The 22563-nt window shown below is 49.5% G+C and overlaps 2 protein-coding genes and 1 long non-coding RNA gene across 5 annotated transcripts in view; all 3 read left to right on the top strand.

The window, feature by feature from the left end:
• The window catches only part of EMC8 (ER membrane protein complex subunit 8), a 28085-nt gene extending 24823 nt beyond the window's left edge, over positions 1-3262 (top strand). For 2 of the 3 annotated variants that reach the window (XM_077288859.1, XM_077288861.1), the window contains exons 5-7: positions 196-290; positions 1997-2157; positions 2927-3262. In XM_077288859.1, the coding sequence (XP_077144974.1) occupies positions 196-290; positions 1997-2156 (255 nt within the window). In that variant the 3' untranslated portion in view covers position 2157; positions 2927-3262. Of the gene's footprint in view, positions 1-195; positions 291-1996; positions 2158-2901 lie in introns of all 3 variants that reach the window. The other variant, XM_077288860.1, reaches the window with a different exon arrangement.
• Positions 3263-6402: 3140 nt separating this feature from the next.
• Positions 6403-11275, top strand: LOC143807384 (uncharacterized). Its single transcript, XR_013221715.1, has 3 exons — positions 6403-7208; positions 8578-8635; positions 10610-11275. It is a non-coding gene; the product is annotated as an uncharacterized LOC143807384 (long non-coding RNA).
• Positions 11276-16461: 5186 nt separating this feature from the next.
• GINS2 (GINS complex subunit 2) overlaps positions 16462-22563 on the top strand; it is a 37050-nt gene continuing 30948 nt past the window's right edge. The window contains exon 1 of the mRNA XM_077288854.1: positions 16462-16715. Coding sequence (XP_077144969.1) covers positions 16626-16715 — 90 coding nt within the window. The 5' untranslated portion in view covers positions 16462-16625. The remainder of the gene's footprint in view (positions 16716-22563) is intronic.

Here is a 22563-nt window from a genome sequence, read left to right as displayed (position 1 = left end):
GCCGGTCGGTGCGGGCAGCGCTGGGGGGCCGGTGGGTGCGGGTAGCGGATACTATTATATAATGGAAGGGCAGCTTGTGAATTCCTTGGAGGTCTTATCCCGTCGGGGTCTCTTTATTGTTGGTGGAGCAGCGCCCCCCGGTGGCTGCAGGTATCCTCTGCATTAATGCCGCATCTTCTTTCGTGTGTCCTGCAGGTGGATAACTCCAAATTCTCCGTGGATTGTATCCTCCCTTCCATCCATGTGTACGAGAACCATGACAGCAGGTGGAAAGCGAGAGATCCCCAAGAGTGAGTATCCACAGGAGGGGCCGCACTAGGGGCCCCCGCAGATCCTGCTGCTCCGCCATCAGTGATTGTATAATTATTTATTGAAGACGATCTGAGAAAAACGGCTAAAAACCATTAAAAAAAAAAACTCTGCGAAACTGCTCCCAATAATCTGAGCAAAGAGGCAACGATTGGGGAAGGTGCAATGACGCTAGGTCGGGTGATAGCCGTGTGTGACGTCTGTAACTATCCCTGCGATACAGTACAGATCGGAGAATAACAGTAGAGAAATAAGAAAGTGCCAGTGTCCATAATACGGAGAATGGCAGGACGTGCGTCCGGACACCGGGAGGGAGAGCGCCGGCCGCGCCAAAGTCACCTTTCTGCTGCTGCCGCCTCATACATGGAGAAATACATCAGACCCAGGAGTGTAACAAACAATTTATCTGTCTGTATATGATATATATATATATATATATATATATATATATATATAAAGGTCGACTGCTCTGCCCGGGTCGTCCAAACAAACCTGCAAAGTCCACAAATAACCGAGAGTGACATGTGGGCGCCAGGACAGGTGCTGCAGCCATCATGTCTGTTTTCTGCCACCCAAGGGATGCATGACCCGAACAGGAGGTGCCGACAGAGCAATGCAATAGCGGCCACATAACAAACATGGAGCAACATTATTAGTGCATGTGCACAAAGCAGCGGAAACAATAGTGGTAAAACTGTCCCGTTTGCACAGATGGCGGGTAATATACCGGCCCGCGCGCACAGATGGCGGGTAACATACTGGCCCGTGTGCACAGATGGCGGGTAACATACCGGCCCGTGCACAGAGATGGCGGGTAATACAGCGGCCCGTGCGCAGAGATGCTAATATACCGGCCCGTGCGCAGAGATGGCGGCTAGCATAGATGCACGCCTATAAAGATGAATCCATACATCAGAGTGGTAGCTGGACGGTTGTGCATTCTCCTGCGTGCCATGATGAGAGGAGAATTTGTTCTTCTGCGGCTGTTTATAGAGTTGAATATAGCACTGATAACTGGAGCTGACACATACACCGCCTGTAATAATGTACTATATGTATTACATAGGAACGTCAGAGTATAAATTCAGACACCAGAGGGTCGAATGTTCCCCCTGTCCTCTGTGCAGCCATACCTGCACCCTGGAGAGCTGGGTGACATCCCACATCCTGTACTGATACTGGGGGTGTATCGCTGTGCAGCCATACCTGCACCCTGGAGAGCTGGGTGACATCCCACATCTTGTACTGATACTGGGGGTGTATCGCTGTGTAGCCATACCTGCACCCTGGAGAGCTGGGTGACCTCCCACATCCTGTACTAATACTGGGGGTGTATCGCTGTGCAGCCATACTTGCACCCTGGAGAGCTGGGTGACCTCCCACATCTTGTACTAATACTGGGGGTGTATCGCTGTGCAGCCATACTTGCACCCTGGAGAGCTGGGTGACATCCCACATCTTGTACTAATACTGGGGGTGTATCGCTGTGCAGCCATACTTGCACCCTGGAGAGCTGGGTGACCTCCCACATCCTGTACTGATACTGGGGGTGTATTGCTGTGCAGCCGTGTCTGGGACTCTCAGGTGGCCATATTGCCTGTCACTATAAGGCATGGTCAGGTGACGGGGGTGTGCGGGTGTTGGGGTGCCGTATCGTGCGTTGAGGCTTGTTCTCGTGTCTCCCCAGAGACGTCTTTGAAGACTGGCCGGAAGCTCAGCGGATCACCGCTTCTCTCATGGACAGCCGCTCATATGAAGCCCTGGTGGATTTCGACAGCCACCTAGACGACTTGCGTAACGACTGGGCCAACCCCGAAATCAACAAGTCCATCATCCATCTATGCTAAGGTCAGAGGAGCCGCCGCCGGCCCACGCTATGCAAGATGACCACCGAATGTAGAGTGTGGAGACCACCATCCCTGCTGCTGGCGGGGTCCTACCTGTGAGCAGACAGATTAACAGTTCCAATGCAGGGAAGGGAATCCTGAGCGGCGGTGCTCCCGAATGCCGTCCGTCCACCACCCAGAGGCTGGCGCTGAAGCCCCCCGGTTCTGCAGCCCCCTTCAGCCCCCCGCTGGCCGGTTCTGCAGCCCCCCTGTCGCCCGGTTCTGCAGCCCCCCTGTCGCCCGGTTCTGCAGCCCCCCTGCCGCCCGGTACTGCAGCCCCCCTGCCGCCCGGTACTGCAGCCCCCCTGCCGCCCGGTACTGCAGCCCCCCTGCCGCCCGGTACTGCAGCCCCCGCCGCCTTTTCTATATAATAATAATAATAATAATAATAATTTTATTTATATAGCGCCAACATATTCCGCAGCGCTTTACAACTTATAGAGGGGACTTATACAGACAACAGACATTACAGCATAACAGAAATCACAGTTCAAAACAGATACCAGGAGGAATGAGGGCCCTGCTGCTCGCAAGCTTACAATCTATGAGGAAAAGGGGAGACACGAGAGGTGGATGGTAACAATTGCTTTAGTTATTTGGACCAGCCATAGTGTAAGGCTCGGGTGTTCATGTAAAGCTGCATGAACCAGTTAACTGCCTAAGTATGTAACAGTACATATATTGTAGTTTTTGTTTCTATTAACAGAGAATTAATTGTATTAAATCTGCAGAAGACGAGCGTGGTGGAGAAGTTGAGCGCTGGCTGCCGGCACCGCGCGCTTCTTGTACCGTCACAGGAGGCGTCTGTAATGGCAGCTGTGTGTATAAACCTTCCGTACAGGTGGGGGACATGATGTGATTGCTGTGCCACCGCTGCTGCCAGTCACTGACTAGTCGCGTCTGTCCCCCCGGCTCGGAGCCCCCCGCGTCCTCCTCGTCTCACACTGAAGCTCTGATTTCTGCTGTCGGACTTTGCACGTTAATTTGGAGATTTTATATTTTCATGTTTTCTCTTTCTCGTTGTGTTTGTTTGAAGAAAATGAATAAAGATTTACAAAATTCTGGGATTTCTGCACTTCTGTGTTAGCTCGTAAACTGCAGACATCTCTCTTTACAGCTTGCTGCAAAGAACCTGACACCTTAAAGGTAAACTCCACTTTTAATTTTTGGCGTTCAGTATGGTGCTAACGGAAAGTTGAAACCCTTCAGGCTGACATGTTGTGGCCACATCTCCGTGTATAATGCAGTCAGTGTGACTCCTGGGACTGAATTGTGAATGCAGCTCTGGAGGTGACTGCAGCTTAATATGAAAAGCGAGAAAGCGGCAGAATAAAAGGATCCGGAGCCGTCAATAGTCTGACAAGGCGGGCGAATGTCCCCTATTGCTCTCTGGTATCAGCCATTCCTGGCTGCATAGAGGCTGATAAGTGATAGCAAGAGCAAAAAATAAGTAACATCGGCTGCTCCTGTTTATAATCTCCAGACTGTGGGCCTGAATGGAGGCTGCCATGCTTTACACTGCATGCTGTACCTAGACCACTGGGAAACCCTTTTTATTAGGGTTGTATTACTGCATGTTGTGATGCTGGAGGGTTGTCTGTCCAGTCCCCTGCAGCACCCCCACAGGAGGAATGAAGCATTACACTGGGTTGTTTGGGGTCTAAATAAGGCATTCACACACGCTCTCGTGCAGGGTGGTCCTTTACTGGGGACTCCCACTGTCTGCTCTGATGCAGGGTGGTCCGGTATTGGGGACCCCGATCTCTGCTCTGAAGCCGGGTGGTCCTGTATTGGGGACTCCCAATCTCTGCTCTGATGCCGGGTGGTCCTGTATTGGGGACTCCAGATCTCTGCTCTGATGCAGGGTTGTCCTGTGCTGGGAAATCCCGATCTCTGCTCTGATGCAGGGTGGTCCTGTACTGGGGAATGCCGATCTCTGCTCTGATGCAGGGTGGTCCTGTACTGGGGAATGCCGATCTCTGCTCTGATGCAGGGTGGTCCTGTACTGTGGACTCCCGATCTCTGCTCTGATGCTGAGTGGTCCTGTGTTGGGGACTCCCGATCTCTGCTTTGATGCCGGGTGGTCCTGTATTGGGGACCCCCACTCTTTGCACTGATGTAGGGGATCCTGCATTGGGGACCCTCCTCTTCCTAATGATTCCCCCCCCACCCCCCAAAAAAAGGAGCCGACCTCTTGTTAAGTCTCTTCAGGAAAATGTCAGAACCTGGAATTACCGCTACAGGAAGAAACGTGAATCTTTATCTCCATTCTATTTAATTTTCCAGTAAGTGATCTCCTGGCAGCCAGCGCACACATTCATTACTGAGGCAGTAACTCAATGTCTGCAGAAGAATGGACCCAGGAAATGCATCGTGGGTAGTGCCTACCTCTTAATCAGATTCCTCCCACTCGTGGGGGTCCACTCCCTCCTGTGGGGGTCCACTGCCTCCTGTGGGGGGACTACACATAGTTTATAATAATTCAGACTTATCATGTATCTCTGTATACAGGGAGCTCCCCCTAGTGGTGGCTGCAGACAGGAGCATCTGTATCTCTGTATACAGGGAGCTCCCCCTAGTGGTGGCTGCAGACAGGATCTTATCATGTATCTCTGTATACAGGGAGCTCCCCCTAGTGGTGGCTGCAGACAGGATCTTATCAAGTATCTCTGTATACATGGAGCTCCCCCTAGTGGTGACTGCAGACAGGAGCATCTGTATCTCTGTATACAGGGAGCTCACCCTAGTGGTGGCTGCAGACAGGATCTTACCATGTATCTCTGTATACAGGGAGCTCCCCCTAGTGGTGGCTGCAGACAGGAGCATCTGTATCTCTGTATACAGGGAGCTCCCCCTAGTGGTGGCTGCAGACAGGAGCATCTGTATCTCTGTATACAGGGAGCTCCCCCTAGTGGTGGCTGCAGACAGGAGCATCTGTATCTCTGTATACAGGGAGCTCCCCCTAGTGGTGACTGCAGACAGGATCTTATCATGTATCTCTGTATACAGGGAGCACCCCCTAGTGGTAGCTGCAGACATGATCTTATGTATGTCTGTATACAGGGAGCTCCCCCTAGTGGTGGCTGCAGACAGAATCTTATCATGTATCTCTGTATACAGGGAGCTCCCCCTAGTGGTGGCTGCAGACAGGATCTTATCATGCATCTCTGTATACAAAGAGCTCCCCCTAGTGGTGACTGCAGACAGGATCTTATTGTGTATCTCTGTATACAGGGAGCTCCCCCTAGTGGTGGCTGCAGACAGGATCTTATCATGTATCTCTGTATACAGGGAGCTCCCCCTAGTGGTGGCTGCAGACAGGATCTTACCATGTATCTCTGTATACAGGGAGCTACCCCTAGTGGTGGCTGCAGACAGGAGCATCTGTATCTCTGTATACAGGGAGCTACCCCTAGTGGTGGCTGCAGACAGGAGCATCTGTATCTCTGTATACAGGGAGCTCCCCCTAGTGGTAGCTGCAGACAGGATCTTATGTATCTCTGTATACAGGGAGCTCCCCCTAGTGGTGGCTGCAGACAGGATCTTGTCATGTATCTCCGTATACAGGGAGCTCCCCTTAGTGGTGTCTGCAGACAGGATCTTATCATGTATCTCTGTATACAGGGAGCTCTTCCTAGTGGTGACTGCAGACAGGATCTTATTGTGTATCTCTGTATACAGGGAGCTCCCCCTAGTGGTGGCTGCAGACAGGAGCATCTGTATCTCTGTATACAGGGAGCTACCCCTAGTGGTGGCTGCAGACAGTTGCATCTGTATCTCTGTATACAGGGAGCTCCCCCTAGTGGTAGCTGCAGACAGGATCTTATGTATCTCTGTATACAGGGAGCTCCCCCTAGTGGTAGCTGCAGACAGGATCTTATGTATCTCTGTATACAGGGAGCTCCCCCTAGTGGTGACTGCAGACAGGATCTTATTGTGTATCTCTGTATACAGGGAGCTCCCCCTAGTGGTGGCTGCAGACAGGATCTTATCATGTATCTCTGTATACAGGGAGCTACCCCTAGTGGTGGCTGCAGACAGGAGCATCTGTATCTCTGTATACAGGGAGCTACCCCTAGTGGTGGCTGCAGACAGGAGCATCTGTATCTCTGTATACAGGGAGCTCCCCCTAGTGGTAGCTGCAGACAGGATCTTATGTATCTCTGTATACAGGGAGCTCCCCCTAGTGGTGACTGCAGACAGGAGGGCGCAGGGTGGATATTTTATGCCACCGTCTCCTTTCGCCCAGTTATATGGACAGGTGACATTTCCTTTCTTATTACTATGTGAATGTTGGCAGTATAACCCCCAGGATGATGAGGATGATCCCGTCCCCTTTGCGTTGTTGTTCTGCAGTGGTGGCTGTGTGGATTGTGAGGCTGCGCGGTGTTCTTCTGAAGGTTGCGTTATCGGACATCGTTGTGGTACAATCTCGCCCTCCCGAGACCTTCAGAGCTGTTAAATTTTAACTAAATATTTTGTTCCTTTTGCTCGGTGTCCGGGGATGTGTCAGCAGAGAAGCGTTGGCTCAGCGGAGGAGGGCGCCGCTCATCACTGATCCTCCCGTGTTATTACTGTGGTCGGGGATTCTGTGATTTTACCGATATACGAATGACGGCTGATGCAGCTGTAACAAACCCTCAGCTGTGTCCTCGCCTGTGGCACTATGTGTGTGATTTGAGATCGGTGCCTCCCGCCGTGCTGACATGTAGTGGTGCTTAGTGCGGCACATCAGCAGCCGCCGCCTCGTCTACGCCCCATTAATACGGCTCTCGGTGCCAAGTTTCCTGTAATGCGGAGTGTGAGTAATGAGCGGCCGGGTCCAGGAGCCGAGTAATGGGATTACTGCAGCTGAGGGGGGAGAAGAGGAAACTTTCCCGTGTTCCCTGCAGTCGCGGTTATCCGGCTGCTGATTGGTCGGAGGTGGTCGCCCCTCTGTGCAGTCAGAGGACTAAAGCTCCACTGCCAGGTGAGGTCCGGCAGACGGGGAGGACCCGCCATCCACAGCCACAGGTGAGCGGCCCATGGTGTGACCCCACTGTGTGCAGGGGCTGGACCCACAAACATCCCAGTGTGCCTGCTCCTGAGCCGTGTATCTAATCTTATCCTGTGTGATACTGACTGCTGAGCTGTGTATCTAATCCTCCCCTGTGTGATACTGACTGCTGAGCCATGTATATAATCCTCCCCTGTGTGATTGTCTAATGAGCCGTGTATCTAATCCTATCCTGTGTGATACTGACTGCTGAGCCGTGTATCTAATCCTATTCTATGATACTGTCTGCTGAGCCGTGTATCTAACTCTCTCCTGTGTGATACTGTCTGCTGAGCCTTGTATCTAATCCTATCCTGTATGATACTGACTGCTGAGCCGTGTATCTAATCCTATCCTGTGTGATACTGTCTGCTGAGCCGTGTATCTAATCCTATCGTGTGTGATACTGACTGCTGAACCGTGTATCTAATCCTCTCCTGTGTGATACTGTCTGCTGAGCCGTGTATTTAATCCTATCCTGTGTGATACTGACTGCTGAACCGTGTATCTAATCCTATCCTGTGTGATACTGACTGCTGAGTTGTGTATCTAATCCTATCCTGTGTGATACTGTGTGCTGAGCCGTGTATCTAATCCTATCCTGTGTGATACTGACTGCTGAACCGTGTATCTAATCCTATCCTGTGTGATACTGTCTGCTGAGCCGTGTATCTAATCCTATCGTGTGATACTGACTGCTGAGCTGTGTATCTAATCCTATCCTGTGTGATACTGACTGCTGAGCCGTGTATCTAATCCTATCCTGTGTGATACTGACTGCTGAACCGTGCATCTAATCCTATCCTGTGTGATACTGACTGCTGAGCTGTGTATCTAATCCTATCCTGTGTGATACTGACTGCTGAGCCGTGCATCTAATCTGATTTTCTCACCCCATCTTTTCGCCTGTGTTTTTTCCCCATTCTCTTACCCTTGTGTTTGACTTGTCGTCACCCCCATGTTCTTGCCCTTACTGTTCCCCCTTGTTTTACTTCTCAACCCCCATTTTCTTGCCGTTATATGTGCCCTGTGTTCTTATCGCCTGTGTTTTTAACCCTCGTGTTCTCACCCGTATTTTTAACGCTCGTATTCTCGCCCGTGTTTTTAACCCTCGTGTTCTCGCCCGTGTTTTTAACCCTCGTGTTCTCACCCTTTATGCGTTCAGTAAACATTCAGTAAGTGCTGAGAATATATGCGAGGTGGCAGGAAGCGGCCGATTTGCTCTGCAGGAAGATGCAGCGCTGGCGGTGTCGGGTCTGCGCTGGTGGAGGTGAGACACAGCGAGCGCTCTGAGGTTTCCTGGCTGTAACTTTTTGTGGTTTTGTTACTTTCTGTCTGTGCCTCCAGGCTCCGCACCGCTGAGGACAGAATGACAGCATGGGCCTCCACGTCTCCTGTCTGAAAGGTAAGAAATGGCGCAGCTCGTATCACACCGGCACCTACCCATAGACTGCAGGCTCCGCACAACAGCCGACACCGGGCCGTGTGACATCCCCGACCAATGGAGGAGACTCTGCAGCACAGAGGATTTCAGGTCTGGTGGGTCACAGGCTGAGTGTTACATAGTGGAAGGAGCAGAATCCTCGCAGCACAGAGGATTTCAGGTCTGGGGGGGGTCACAGGCTGAGTGTTACATAGTGAAAGGAGCAGAATCCCCGCAGCACAGAGGATTTCCGGTCTGGGGGGGGGTCACAGGCTGAGTGTTGCATAATGGAAGGAGCAGAATCCCTGCAGCACAGAGGATTTCAGGTCTGGGGAGACACAGGCTGAGTGTTACATAGTGGAAGGAGCAGAATCCCCGCAGCACAGAGGATTTCAGGTCTGGAGGGTCACAGGCTGAGTGTTACATAGTGGAAGGAGCATAATCCTCGCAGCACAGAGGATTTCAGGTCTGGGGGGGTCACAGGCTGAGTGTTACATAGTGGAAGGAGCAGAATCCTCGCAGCACACAGGATTTCAGGTCTGGAGGATCACAGGCTGAGTGTTACATAGTGAAAGGAGCAGAATCCCCACAGCACAGAGGATTTCAGGTCTGGGGGGGTCACAGGCTGAGTGTTGCATAGTGGAAGGAGCAGAATTCCTGCAGCACAGAGGATTTCAGGTCTGGGGAGTCACAGGCTGAGTGTTAAATAGTGGACGGAGCTGAATCCCCGCAGCGCAGAGGATTTCAGGTCTGGAGGGTCACAGGCTGAGTGTTACATAGTGGAAGGAGCAGAATCCCCGCAGCACAGAGGATTTCAGGTATGTGGGTCACAGGCTGAGTGTTACATAGTGGAAGGAGCAGAATCCCCGCAGCACAGAGGATTTCAGGTCTGGGGGGGGGGTCACAGGCTGAGTGTTGCATAGTGGAAGGAGCAGAATTCCTGCAGCACAGAGGATTTCAGGTCTGGGGAGTCACAGGCTGAGTGTTAAATAGTGGACGGAGCAGAATCCCCGCAGCGCAGAGGATTTCAGGTCTGGAGGGTCACAGGCTGAGTGTTACATAGTGGAAGGAGCAGAATCCCCGCAGCACAGAGGATTTCAGGTATGTGGGTCACAGGCTGAGTGTTACATAGTGGAAGGAGCAGAATCCCCGCAGCACAGAGGATTTCAGGAGGTGATTGTGGGGGGGAGGCGTCTCTCTTGTCTCTGTTGCTTTCCTCAGTTTCCATACGACTTCCTGTGTGTGGTTGTCAGCTCCTGTATACAGTATATAATATGCTCTGCTGCAGACTGGATCTCCCCAGATAGATGTTTTCAGAATCTCTGCTTGTTTTCAGTGTATAGAAACCTTTTTCTTCCACCAGCAGAAGACGCGTCTGCCCCTTCGCCATGTTCACACATTGCTTTTTTGCTGCACATTGTTGCTGTGTTTTTGCTGTTTTTTGTGCATGTTGATAAAGTTTAGTGCCCCAGAAAGAAGCCTGATTTACCTTCCTAGGGGTTCTTGCCCCAATATCCCTGCTCTTATTGATGCGTTTCTCCATGTTCTCATTGTTTCTTACTGGTGAAAGAAGCGACGCAGCAGTTTTCCAAATCCGTCAGGGAAATAAAACAAATGTATGCACCAGATTTTTTAAGTCTCGTACACTTTGCTGCTACTGTAAAACACAGCTGAAAAAATGCATAAAAAAAAACCTCTGCAAAAATGCACCGTGTGAACGTAGCCTTATAGGTCTCACAGCTGAAGGTTTGTTACAGTTGGATCCAGCGCACAGAACCTCCAGCACTTCACAGTGATGCATTGTATCAGACGATGAGCAGTGGAGTGAGATGTGTGCAGTCATTGTAACAAACCCCCAGCAGTGACAATGCATTATGTAAGGAGCATGCTTGCTGTCAGTGAATAGAAAGTAGTGAGGACCTGATGAGCATTACTCTGCTGTGTATTGTGTTCTAGGGCTGCAGATCTGTTACTCCAGAGATGATGCTTCCAGAAGGTTCCCCAGCGGTCACATGCCCGTCCCCGACATCATCATTACCCCCCCGACCCCGACAGGGACCCTGAATACAAAAGCTGCTGTCCGGCAGAGCCGCCCGGCCTCCCCCGCCAAGAGCCGCCACTGAGGAGGATGCGCCGGTAGGAAAGTCCACCGTCTTCAGGAGGAACCTTCCGGAGTCTCGGACATGTCTATACATTATGGGGGTCTGACGTCATAACCCCCCTCCCCCGAGTGCAGGACCATTGTACCGCCATGATCCGGCGGATGTGACCGCTAACTCCGCAGCGAACAGAGAACGTTTTGGAAAGATGTAAAATCGTCCGTGGATCTGGATCGCCATCAATGTCCCACGTATCCACAGGACTGGATGGTGATGGGGGTCCCGTGCTGCCCCCGCATCGCAGGGCGATAATGACCCTCGCTGACCACAGGTGGGGGATATAAGGGTCATCCTGTAATATGGACATTAAGCCTAGGCCCCCATGTCGCCGTATATACGCCACGCTTTTATATTGGCTGTGAGCTTGTTCACACGTGGAGTTCACGAGACGTTTCTTCCGCTTGTTTTTTGTTCAGAAGAAAGTGAAGCTTTTTATGGTAACAGTAAAATGAAACACCCCGAATGTCGCACTCAGAGCTTCACTTCATAGGTAACAGGTGGAATGGCCACCGGAGTCCATAGGTTGTCTATAGCCTGCCGTGGGGCCAGAGGAGGCAAAATCCCCATGGGGCCAACACTAATAGCGCCGCAATCTAGTGCCCATAACCTGGTCTATAAAATTTATCAAAAAAAAAAGGCATCGAGACCTTTCTTGAGTTTTAATTGTGAATCAACCATTAGGACATCATGTGGCTGAGATTTATGCGGGCTCACTGCTCTTACAGTAAAGAATCCAACGTCTCACTGCACTTACAGTAAAGATTCCACCGTCTCACTGCTCTTACAGTAAAGAATCCATGGTCTCACTGCTCTTACAGTAAAGAATCCATGGTCTCACTGCTCTTACAGTAAAGAATCCACGGGCTCACCGCTCTTACAGTAAAGAATCAACGGGCTCACCGCTCTTGCAGTGAAGAATCCACGGGCTCACTGCTCTTACAGTGAAGAATCCACCGTCTCACCGCTCTTACAGTAAAGAATCCACGGGCTCACCGCTCTTACAGTGAAGAATCCACGGGCTCACCGCTCTTACAGTGAAGAATCCACGGGTTCACCGCTCTTAAAGTAAAGAATCACAGGCTCACTGCTCTTGGTTCCCCCCATCCACCTAAGTCTTTTTCACCCAATGTTTTAAAATGTAATACACAGTAATACCTTTTATTTCCTCTGCCCAAGTGCATGACCTTACATTCATCTACATTAAACTTTGTTTGCCATTTCTCAGTCCAAGCCTCCAGCTTCATAAATCCCTCTTTATTTGCAGATGATACTAAACTCTATAGCATAATCTTCTACTTTGTCCCCTATAAGGTTGTTCAGAAATATGTTTTTTTTTTAAAAAAGGGCCCAATACTGACCGATCCCACATACAGCAGTACTGGGGGGGTGTCTGCCGTCTGTCCTCCGTCCTGCAGTACTTGGTGGGTGTCTGCCCTCTGTCCTGCAGTACTCGGTGGGGTGTCTGCCCTCCGTCCTGCAGTACTCGGTGGGGTGTCTGCCCTCCGTCCTGCAGTACTCGGTGGGGTGTCTGCCCTCCGTCCTGCAGTACTCGGTGGGGTGTCTGCCCTCCGTCCTGCAGTACTCGGTGGGGTGTCTGCCCTCCGTCCTGCAGTACTCGGTGGGGTGTCTGCCCTCCGTCCTGCAGTACTCGGTGGGGTGTCTGCCCTCCGTCCTGCAGTACTCGGTGGGGTGTCTGCCCTCCGTCCTGCCGTACTCGGTGGGGTGTCTGCCCTCCGTCCTGCAGTACTCGGTGGGGTGTCTGCCCTCCGTCCTGCCGTACTCGGTGGGGTGTCTGCCCTCCGTCCTGCAGTACTCGGTGGGGTGTCTGCCCTCCGTCCTGCAGTACTCGGAGGGGTGTCTGCCCTCTGTCCTGCAGTACTCGGTGGGGTGTCTGCCCTCCGTCCTGCAGTAAATCATTCAGCTGATGAAAACTAAATCTCCTTACACTAAGGCCGGCGTCACACTCGGCATATGAAAATACGGTCCGTATTTTACGGCCGTAATACACAGAAATGTTCCAAAAATAGTTATCCGTATGTCATCCGTAGGCAGGGTGTGTCAGCGTATTTTGTGCATGGCATCCTCCGTATGTAATCTGTATGGCATCCGTACTGCGATATTTTCTCGCAGGCTTGCAAAAACGACATCTAATGGATTTATGTGCTCAAATGTTTGTTAAAACATATATACCCGACATGATATGAGACATGGTTTACATACAGTAAACCATCTCATATCCCTTCTTTTTTTGCATATTCCACACTAATAATGTTAGTAGTGTGTATGTGCAAAATTTGGGCGCTGTAGCTTGTAAAATAAAGGGTTAAATGGCGGAAAAAATTGGCGTGGGCTCCCGCGCAATTTTCTCCGCCAGAGTGGTAAAGCCAGTGACTGAGGGCAGATATTAATAGCCTAGAGAGGGTCCATGGTTATTGCCCCCCCCCCGGCTACAAACATCTGCCCCCAGCCACCCCAGAAAAGGCACATCTGGAAGATGCGCCTATTCTGGCACTTGGCCACTCTCTTCCCACTCCCGTGTAGTGGTGGGATATGGGGTAATGAAGGGTTAATGTCACCTTTCTATTGTAAGGTGACATTAAGCCAGATTAATAATGGAGAGGCATCAATTATGACACCTATCCATTATTAATCCAATTGTATGAAAGGGTTAATAAAACACACACACATTATTTACAAGTATTTTAATGAAATAAAGACACAGGGTGTTGTAATATTTTATTATACTTGTAATCCACCTGAAGACCCTCGTTCTGTAACAAAGGAAAAATAAAAAAACAACAATATCTCATACCTTCTGTCGCTCAGGTCAAGTCCCACGATGTAAATCCATCTGAAGGGGTTAAATCATTTTACAGCCAGGAGCTCTGCTAAAGCAGTGCTCATGCCTGTAAAACCCCGGGGAATGAATGGAAAGCAGGGTGACCTGTAGTTACCTTGAGTTGCGGTGATGCGCCCTCTGCTGGATGTCCTCATATGAGCTCCAGCGTGGGAACTTTTTCCAGGCTCCAGTTCATGAGGATATCCAGCAGAGGGCGAATCACCGCAACTCAAGGTAACTACAGGTCACCCTGCTTTCCATTCATTCCCCGGGGTTTTTACAGGCACGAGCACGGCTTTAGCACAGCTCCTGGCTGTAAAATGATTTAACCACTTCAGATGGATTTACTTCGTGGGACTTGACCTGAGCGACGGAAGGTATGAGATATTGTTGTTTTTTTATTTTTCCTTTGTTACAGAACGAGGGTCTTCCGGTGGATTACCAGTATAATAAAATATTACAACACCGTGTCTTTATTTCATTAAAATACTTTGAAATAATGTGTGTGTTTTATTAACCATTTCGTACTATTGGATTAATAATGGATAGGTGTCATAATTGATGCCTCTCCATTTATTAATCTGGCTTAATGTCACCTTACAATAGCAGGGTGACATTAACCCTTCATTACCCCATATCCCACCGCTACACGGGAGTGGGAAGAGAGTGGCCAAAGTGCCAGAATAGGCGCATCTTCCAGATGTGCCTTTTCGGGGGTGGCTGGGGGCAGACGTTTGTAGCCGGGGGTGGGGGGCAATAACCATGGACCCTCTCTAGGCTATTAATATCTGCCCTCAGTCACTGGCTTTACCACTCTGGCGGAGAAAATTGCGCGGGAGCCCACCCCAATTTTTTCTGCCATTTATCCCTTTATTTTACAAGCTACAGCACCCACATTTTGCACATACAAACATTACTACTAACTACTAACATTAGTAGTGTGGAATATGCAAAAAAAAAGATATGAGATGGTTTACTGTATGTAAACCATGTCTCATATCAGGTCGGGTTTGGGAAGGAGAAAGAAAAAGCCGGCAATTGAATTACCAGCTTTTCTATAGAACACCGCTGCGTATTTCTCGCAAGTCACACTGCTGGTCTGTGAGGAATCTGATTTTTTTTTCTCGCAGCCATAGACTTTCATTGGCGATTTTTTTTGCGCAATACGGTGACAATCGCAGCATGCTGCGATTTTGTACGGCCGTAGAAGACCGTATAATACGGATCCGTAAAATACGGCTGATAGGAGCTGGGCCATAGAGAATCATTGGGCTGTGTTTTATGTGTATTTTACGGGTGTATTTTCTGTGCTCATACGTCCGTAAAACTCGCCAGTGTGACGCCGGCCTACCAAATAGGCCGGAGACACACTGGTGCGAGAGACGGCCGAGTCTCGCTGGTTAAAAGCAAGCTGTGGCACCTGCACTCCGGAGCGGAGCGTGCAGCTGCATAGCAATACATGGAGCCGCACGCTCCGCTCCGGAGTGCAGGTGCCACAGCTTGCTTTTAACCAGCGAGACTCGGCCGTCTCTCGCACCAGTGTGTCTCCGGCCATACTAGCATGCTCTGGAAAACCCGAGCAACGAGTATATTCGCTCATCACTATTTAGCAGTAAAATAAAGAAGAAGGCAAACAAAGATCAAGTGGTGTGTCATTTCAGCTGCGGAGTTCTGGCCAGATCCTGCACTTTCTTTTAGCAAAAAACAAAGTTATTTCTTTATTTTCTCTCAGTATGAAGAATGCCGACTCTGCCAAGTAAGCTGCAGGTGAAATTCATAGTTTTGATGCTTTTTTTTTTTTTTTTTTTTTTCCCCCTCCATGCAACACTAAACACTAAGGCTATGTGCACACGATGTGGATTTGCTGCGGATCCTTCCACGCAGAAACGCTGCAGAACCGCACTGTGATTAACAGTACCATGTAAATCAATGTGAAAAAAAAAAAAATAGTTGTGCACATGGTGCAGAAAAATCAGTGCGGAATTGCTGCGGATTTCAAAGAAGTGCATGTCGCTTCTTTTGTGCGGATCTGCAGCGTTTCTGCACCCCTCCATGTTAAAAATCCACAGTGGCAAAAACCGCAGAAAATCTGCATAAAAACTGCGGCAAATCCGTGGCTGTAGATTCTGCCAGGAGATGCGGATTTTGTGCAGAAAATTCTGCACCACCTTTCTTACGTGTGCACATAGCCTTAGAGAACGGAAATGCCACCATTTTTTTTGTTACATCACATCATAGATAAAAAAAACCAACGCACATTGTGAATGGGAAGCTAGAACTCAAAACCGCGTAGTGTGAGCTTTCCTGCACCGTGGATGTAACGTCATTATCTCGGTGGGTTATTTTAATGGTTTTCCCCCTCGACGCTCCGCGTGAGGACACTTCGCTTCTTCTTGTGCAATTTATTGTGTAATGTTTTTCTGATTTTTTTCCCCCCTGCGTTTTCCATCTTTTTCTATTATTATTTAGGGTGTTCAAGCCGCATTTCGTAAAACTTCTAAAAGAAAAAAACAATCGGCATGAAAGCCCCATAAAACGGGGCCGAGCCGTGCGTGTGGCCGGACGGGGTGTATTTGGGGGCCGCGGATGACACGGACAGGCTCTCCGCTACATTTTCAGTTTACTCCTGAAATTCTCCTCACACACAGTGAGCTGCTGTCACTCCTCACATAAAGATACATGGGATCAGAGCTGGGGGTCATAAAGAAAAGCATCACATAAATAACTGTACTATAAGTATATGCTGCTGCTCTGTTATCAGCCAAATCTAGCCAGCGAAAACAAAAACCACCAGAGAGAACATTTCCGGGTTTAGCGTTCCAAGTGTCAGATCAGTGGCTGCCATGTAATTTCGAGAGTGAGGCACGGAACGCAAACGGGCGGACGTCATAGGCAGCGCTCGGTTCTGATTGGTGAATAGGAGAGCGCGGGAAAATTGTGGGCGGAACCTCGTGCTGAGGAGAGGACGCAGACCATGGACGCTTCTGAGGTGGAATTTCTGTCAGAAAAGGAAATGGTGACAATTATACCCAACTTCAGCCTGGACAAAGTCTATCTGATAGGGGTGAGAGCGGTGCGGCGTCTGAAGCTAACAAATCACTCACCGGAGGCTGCTGAGACTTCTGGTACCGAAGCAGTGCGGAGCCAGGATATTATCAATGTGTAGTGTGGTGACGACGCTCCTGTATATTATACTGTTATGGACGGAGGTGACGTCACAGCTGTATATTATACCGTCATGTGGACCTAGGTGACGTCACTGCTGTGTATTATACCGTGATATGGACGGAGGTGACGTCACTGCTGTATGTTATACCGTGATATGGACGGAGGTGACGTCACTGCTGTATATTATACCGTCATATGGACGGAGGTGACGTCACTGCTGTATGTTATACCGTGATATGGACGGAGGTGACGTCACTGCTGTATGTTATACCGTCATATGGACGGAGGTGACGACGCTGTATATTATACCGTGATATGGACGGAGGTGACGTCACTGCTGTATGTTATACCGTCATATGGATGGAGGTGACGTCACTGCTGTATGTTATACCGTCATATGGACGGAGGTGACGTCACTGCTGTATGTTATACCGTCATATGGACGGAGGTGACGTCACTGCTGTATATTATACCGTCATGGACGGAGGTGACGTCACTGCTGTATATTATACCGTCATATGGACGGAGGTGACGTCACTGCTGTATGTTATACCGTCATATGGACGGAGGTGACGTCACTGCTGTATGTTATACCGTCATATGGACGGAGGTGACGTCACTGCTGTATATTATACCGTCATGGACGGAGGTGACGTCACTGCTGTATATTATACCGTCATATGGACGGAGGTGACGTCACTGCTGTATATTATACCGTCATATGGACGGAGGTGACGTCACTGCTGTATGTTATACCGTCATATGGACGGAGGTGACGTCACTGCTGTATATTATACTGTCATATGGACGGACGTGGCGACACTGCTGTATATTATACCGTGATATGGACGGAGGTGACGACACTGCTGTATATTATACCGTGATATGGACAGAGGTGACGACGCTGCTGTATATTATACCGTCGTGATGAGGGAGTAGCTGCCATCTTGGATACGGGGCATACTAACAGAGATTGGCGTGACTCCATTTTGTCTCCTGGTCCCAGGTCTGCAGAGATGAGCACTCCTGGCCCCCACCTCTTCTCATGAATAAAGTTCCTTTTAGCATGGTAATACAATTAAGCTCAGTGTAGCAGGCAGAAGGTACTTCAAAGCTCAATGAGGAAGCCACCCCAGCAGGGGACTAGGAGGTCCCTGGGGGCTTAATGAAAGCATGCATGTCAGGTGGCTGCAGGAGCCCAAGTCTATTATTCTTCCAGTTGAACCGTCTCCAACATGGAATCGTGGTCGCATTGTCCGAGGTACAGGCTCATAAAAAATATACCCCTTACCCTAAACAAATTGCGCATCTGACAGCGCAGTTCCCAGGGCCATGGGAGTTCTGGAACCTGAGATATGGAGATCAGCCTCCCACAGCGACCGAATGGGTCCAGGTTTGATCCGTGTACGACCGGCAGAACAAACCACATGCGTTGGTACCGCCCGTGTACTGATCCGATCATCCTGAGCGCAGTTATTCCATATATTAGATATTGGGTACAGAGTTTGCAGTTAAGCTGAGGGGTGGAGATTGCTAGCCCACCCAGTTACAGGGGGGAAGGACACAGAAGGTTTAAAGGGCCACTGTCACCCCCTCCAGCCGTTATAAACTAAAAGAGCCATCTTGTGCAGCAGTAATGCTGCATTTTAACAAGGTGGCTTTTTTAGTTTTTGGTGCATGTATTCCCAAAATAAAGCGTTGTATAACCTCTCCAAAATACCTGTCTTTCGCCAGGGAGGCAGGTCCTCACCCCCCTGCTTGAAACGCCACACTGCCGTCACTCAAATCTTCAGGGGAGCCGGGCGCCGCCTCCTCCGCGCTGCTTTCGCATGAAATCCGGCGCCTGCGCTGTGTAGTACTGTCTGGTGCAGGTGCAGTGAGCTTTGGCCGTCTGACGGTGCGGCCACCCACCTTGGTAATCCCAGCCCCGCACTGTGCATAATGCATAACACACTGCGGGGCTGGGATTAGCAAGGTGGCCACACAGGCGCCGTCTGCAAGCCTGGCTGTGACGTCAGACGGCCAAAGCTCACTGCACCTGCACCAGACAGTACTACACAGCGCAGGCGCCGGATTTCATGCGAAAACAGCACGGAGGAGGCGGCTCCCGGCGCCCCTGAAGATTTGAGTGACGGCAGTGTGGCGTTTCAAGCAGGGGGGTGAGGACCTGCCTCCCTGGCGAAAGACAGGTATTTTGGAGAAGTTATAAAACGCTTTATTTTGGGAATACATGCACCAAAAACTAAAAGAGCCACCTTGTTAGAATGCAGCATTACTGCTGCACAAGATGGCTCTTTTAGTTTATAACTGCTGGAGGGGGTGACAGTGGCTCTTTAAGATCTGAGGACACTTGGAGAGTGTCACACGCTCAACAGAAGAAGACGATGAACTAAGGAACAGGGTATGCCAGCCAGAGGGGAGCAAGCACACGCTTTCTGGGGGCAGCCCGGCAACTAAGTCTTGGACCTGCGGAACGCTGAGCCCCCCGGCTTCCAAAAGCGACCTTCAACCTGGTAAATTGACCTCCAGCGTTGTACCTTTAAGCCTTGTATTATTATTGTTATATTTTACTCTGGCTATAACTCTTGATATATTTTTACTGTATATTTTTGTAATTACCTAGTGCGCCCTTAAGGCAATTAAATCATAAATTAATTTTGGGCTGATCCTTTTACTCTGATTGCGAATCTTAGAATACCCAGCGTGGGTAACGGGGCAGTCTCACCGACGGTCATTTGCTCTAGGTGCAGCTCCCTTACTGACCTGAGAGACAAAGGGGGAGCCGGAAAGCTGTGCCTGTGTAGTGACGTCACGGATTGGTGACTTGGGAGGATCTAGGCTTCCTTCACAACCGTCATATGGACGGAGGTGACGGCTCTACTGTATATTATACCGTCATATGGACGGAGGTGACGTCACTGCTGTATATTTTACTGTCATATGGGCGGAGGTGACGTCACTGCTGTATATTATACCGTCATATGGACGGTGGTGACGGCTCTACTGTATAATATACCGTCTTATGGACGGAGGTGACGGCTCTACTGTATATTATACCGTCTTATGGACGGAGGTGACGTCACTGCTGTATATTATACCGTCATATGGATGGAGGTGACGTCACTGCTGTATATTATACTGTCATATGGACGGAGGTAACGACCAGGGCTGTGGAGTCGGAGTTAGTTTTGGTTGGAGTCGGTAGAAATGTACCGACTCCAGCTTTAAAAAAAAAAAATGTATTAATATTTCATAATTTAACTTTCATATGAATTTTTATAGTGCTTTGGCACAAAGCACTATATTGTAATCCGAACGTGGTTAACTTCTTCTTATTATAGTGCTTTGGCACAAAGCACTATATTGTAATCCGAACGTGGTTAACTTCTTATTATTCTAGTGCTTTGGCACAAAGCACTATATTGTTATTCCATCGTGGTAAACTTCTTCTTCTTATTATTATTCAGTCCGCAGTTAATGCGGCCCGAACCGCTTCACTCACAGACTCCAGTGAGGTGTCATTTCGAAGCCAGCGTCCCCAAGAGGTGTGCTAAGTATTTTTCGTGTTGATCGGATTTGTAGTTTTGGCTCAATGCATTTCAATAGGGAAATTTCCCCATACGTTTATAATGGGCCTGATTTCTGAGGCAATTTCTAAAAATAACTGCCAAATGCCACCTGGCCAATTAGCTCATTGATATGCGCAGTCAGACACAGTTACTATGCCAACGCCTATGAACTCTACATCAGCCCACCTGGTCACAGCTTTTGTCAGATAATATCAGCTCTTAAAGTGACAGTACAGCACAATTCCAAAGCACTATCTGTAGTCTTATTATTATTACTAGATGGTGGCCCGATTCTAACGCATCGGGCATTCTAGAATATGTATGTCCACGTAGTATATTGCACAGCCGCGCAGTATGCAGCGCGGAGCTGCGCAGTATGGAGCGCGGAGCCGCGCAGTATGGAGCGCGGAGCCGCGCAGTATGGAGCGCGGAGCCGCGCAGTATGGAGCGCGGAGCCGCGCAGTATGGAGCGCGGAGCCGCGCAGTATGGAGCGCGGAGCCGCGCAGTCACGTAGTTTATTGTCCAGTCACCAGGGCCGGCGTTAGGGGCAGGCAGACTAGGCAGCTGCCTAGGGGCCCCCAGCCAGGGTTGGACATACTGCTGATGGCACTGCTCCGGGGCCCAGAGGTGGAGGGGGGGCCCTGGAGGCAGGCCCGGTATCATGCAGGATCGGGCCCCTCTCACTCCCTCCTCTAATCATGGAACGCCGGGGAGAGAGCGGGGCGCGAAGTGCAGGAGATCAAAAAGGGGGCGTGTCATGCAGGGAGAGACGCTGGCCAATGAACGCTTTCCTTACCTCACAGTGACCAGACTGAGGAGAGCGCTCACTGGCTGCCGTCTGTCCTCCTGCATGGCGTGTCCTAATGGTGAGTGCTCACCTACAGTCAGGGGCCCCACAGCACAGCACACAGGGGACCATAGTGGAGGAAGAGCAGGACTTAGTGTGTGTCTTCTGCTCCCTCCACTGTTCTAATCAGAGCAGGCTGCACCTCACAGAGAAGAGATGGGGGAGGAGGCTCACTGCACTGGACAACACACAACACGGCAGCACCAGGGGGCTGATATCAGTCCTGCCTGCTCTGTGCCCCTTCCCCCACAGCAGTGGGTTTTGCAGCCCTCTCCTGCTGAACTATGTGACCTCATCCAGGGCTCCTCTGATCACCTGTGAGCTGATATCACACATTGGTATGTGTGTATGTATATGCTTGTATGTGTGTGTGTCTATGTGTATGTTTCTATCTGTGTGTATCTGTGTATATATGTACGGTATATGTGTATGTATGGTATATTTGTATGGCTGTGTATGCATGTACAGTATGTGTATGTATGCACAGTATATGTGTGTATCTGTGTATGTGCAATAAATTTGTATGTATATATGGTATATGTATGTTTATGTGCATGTACATACAGTATGTATATGTGTGCGGTATGTTTATACTATATGTGTATATACTGTGTATGTACGGTACATGTATGTGTATCTGTATGTACGGTATATGTGTGCATCTGTGTATGCATGGTGTATCTGTACGGTATGTGTATGTACGGTATACTGTATTTGTGTGTATGTATGGTATATGTATGTGTATACAATATGTGTACATAACTGTATGTGTATGTACAGTACGTGTATATGTATGTACGGTATGTGTAGGTATGTACGGTATATGCATGTATATGTATGTACGGTATATGCATGTATATGTATGTACGGTATATGTATGTACGGTATGTGTGTGAATGTACGGTATATGCATGTGTATGTACGCTATGTGTATGTATGACAGTATATGTATGTGTATGTATGGTATATGTATGTGTTTGCATATACTGTATTTATATGTGTATCTGTATGTATGTATGGTATATGTAGAGCAGATACCAGACATATCGTGGTTATGTAATCTACTAGATGGTGGCCCGATTCGAACGCATCGGGTATTCTAGAATATGTATGTATGTGTGTATATAGCAGCCACATAGTATATACTGTAGCAGACACGCAGTATATGACACAGCCCACGCAGTATATGACACAGCCCACGCAGTATATGACACAGCCCACGCAGTATATGACACAGCCCACGCAGTATATGACACAGCCCACGCAGTATATGACACAGCCCACGCAGTATATGACACAGCCCACGCAGTATATGACACAGCCCACG

The sequence above is a fragment of the Ranitomeya variabilis genome, chromosome 2 (assembly GCF_051348905.1).
Source record: "Ranitomeya variabilis isolate aRanVar5 chromosome 2, aRanVar5.hap1, whole genome shotgun sequence".
In the NCBI taxonomy this organism is placed as follows: Eukaryota; Metazoa; Chordata; class Amphibia; order Anura; family Dendrobatidae; genus Ranitomeya; species Ranitomeya variabilis.
The sequence above is the reverse complement of the archived record's forward strand: the minus strand, read 5'-3'. Positions and strand labels throughout refer to the sequence as shown.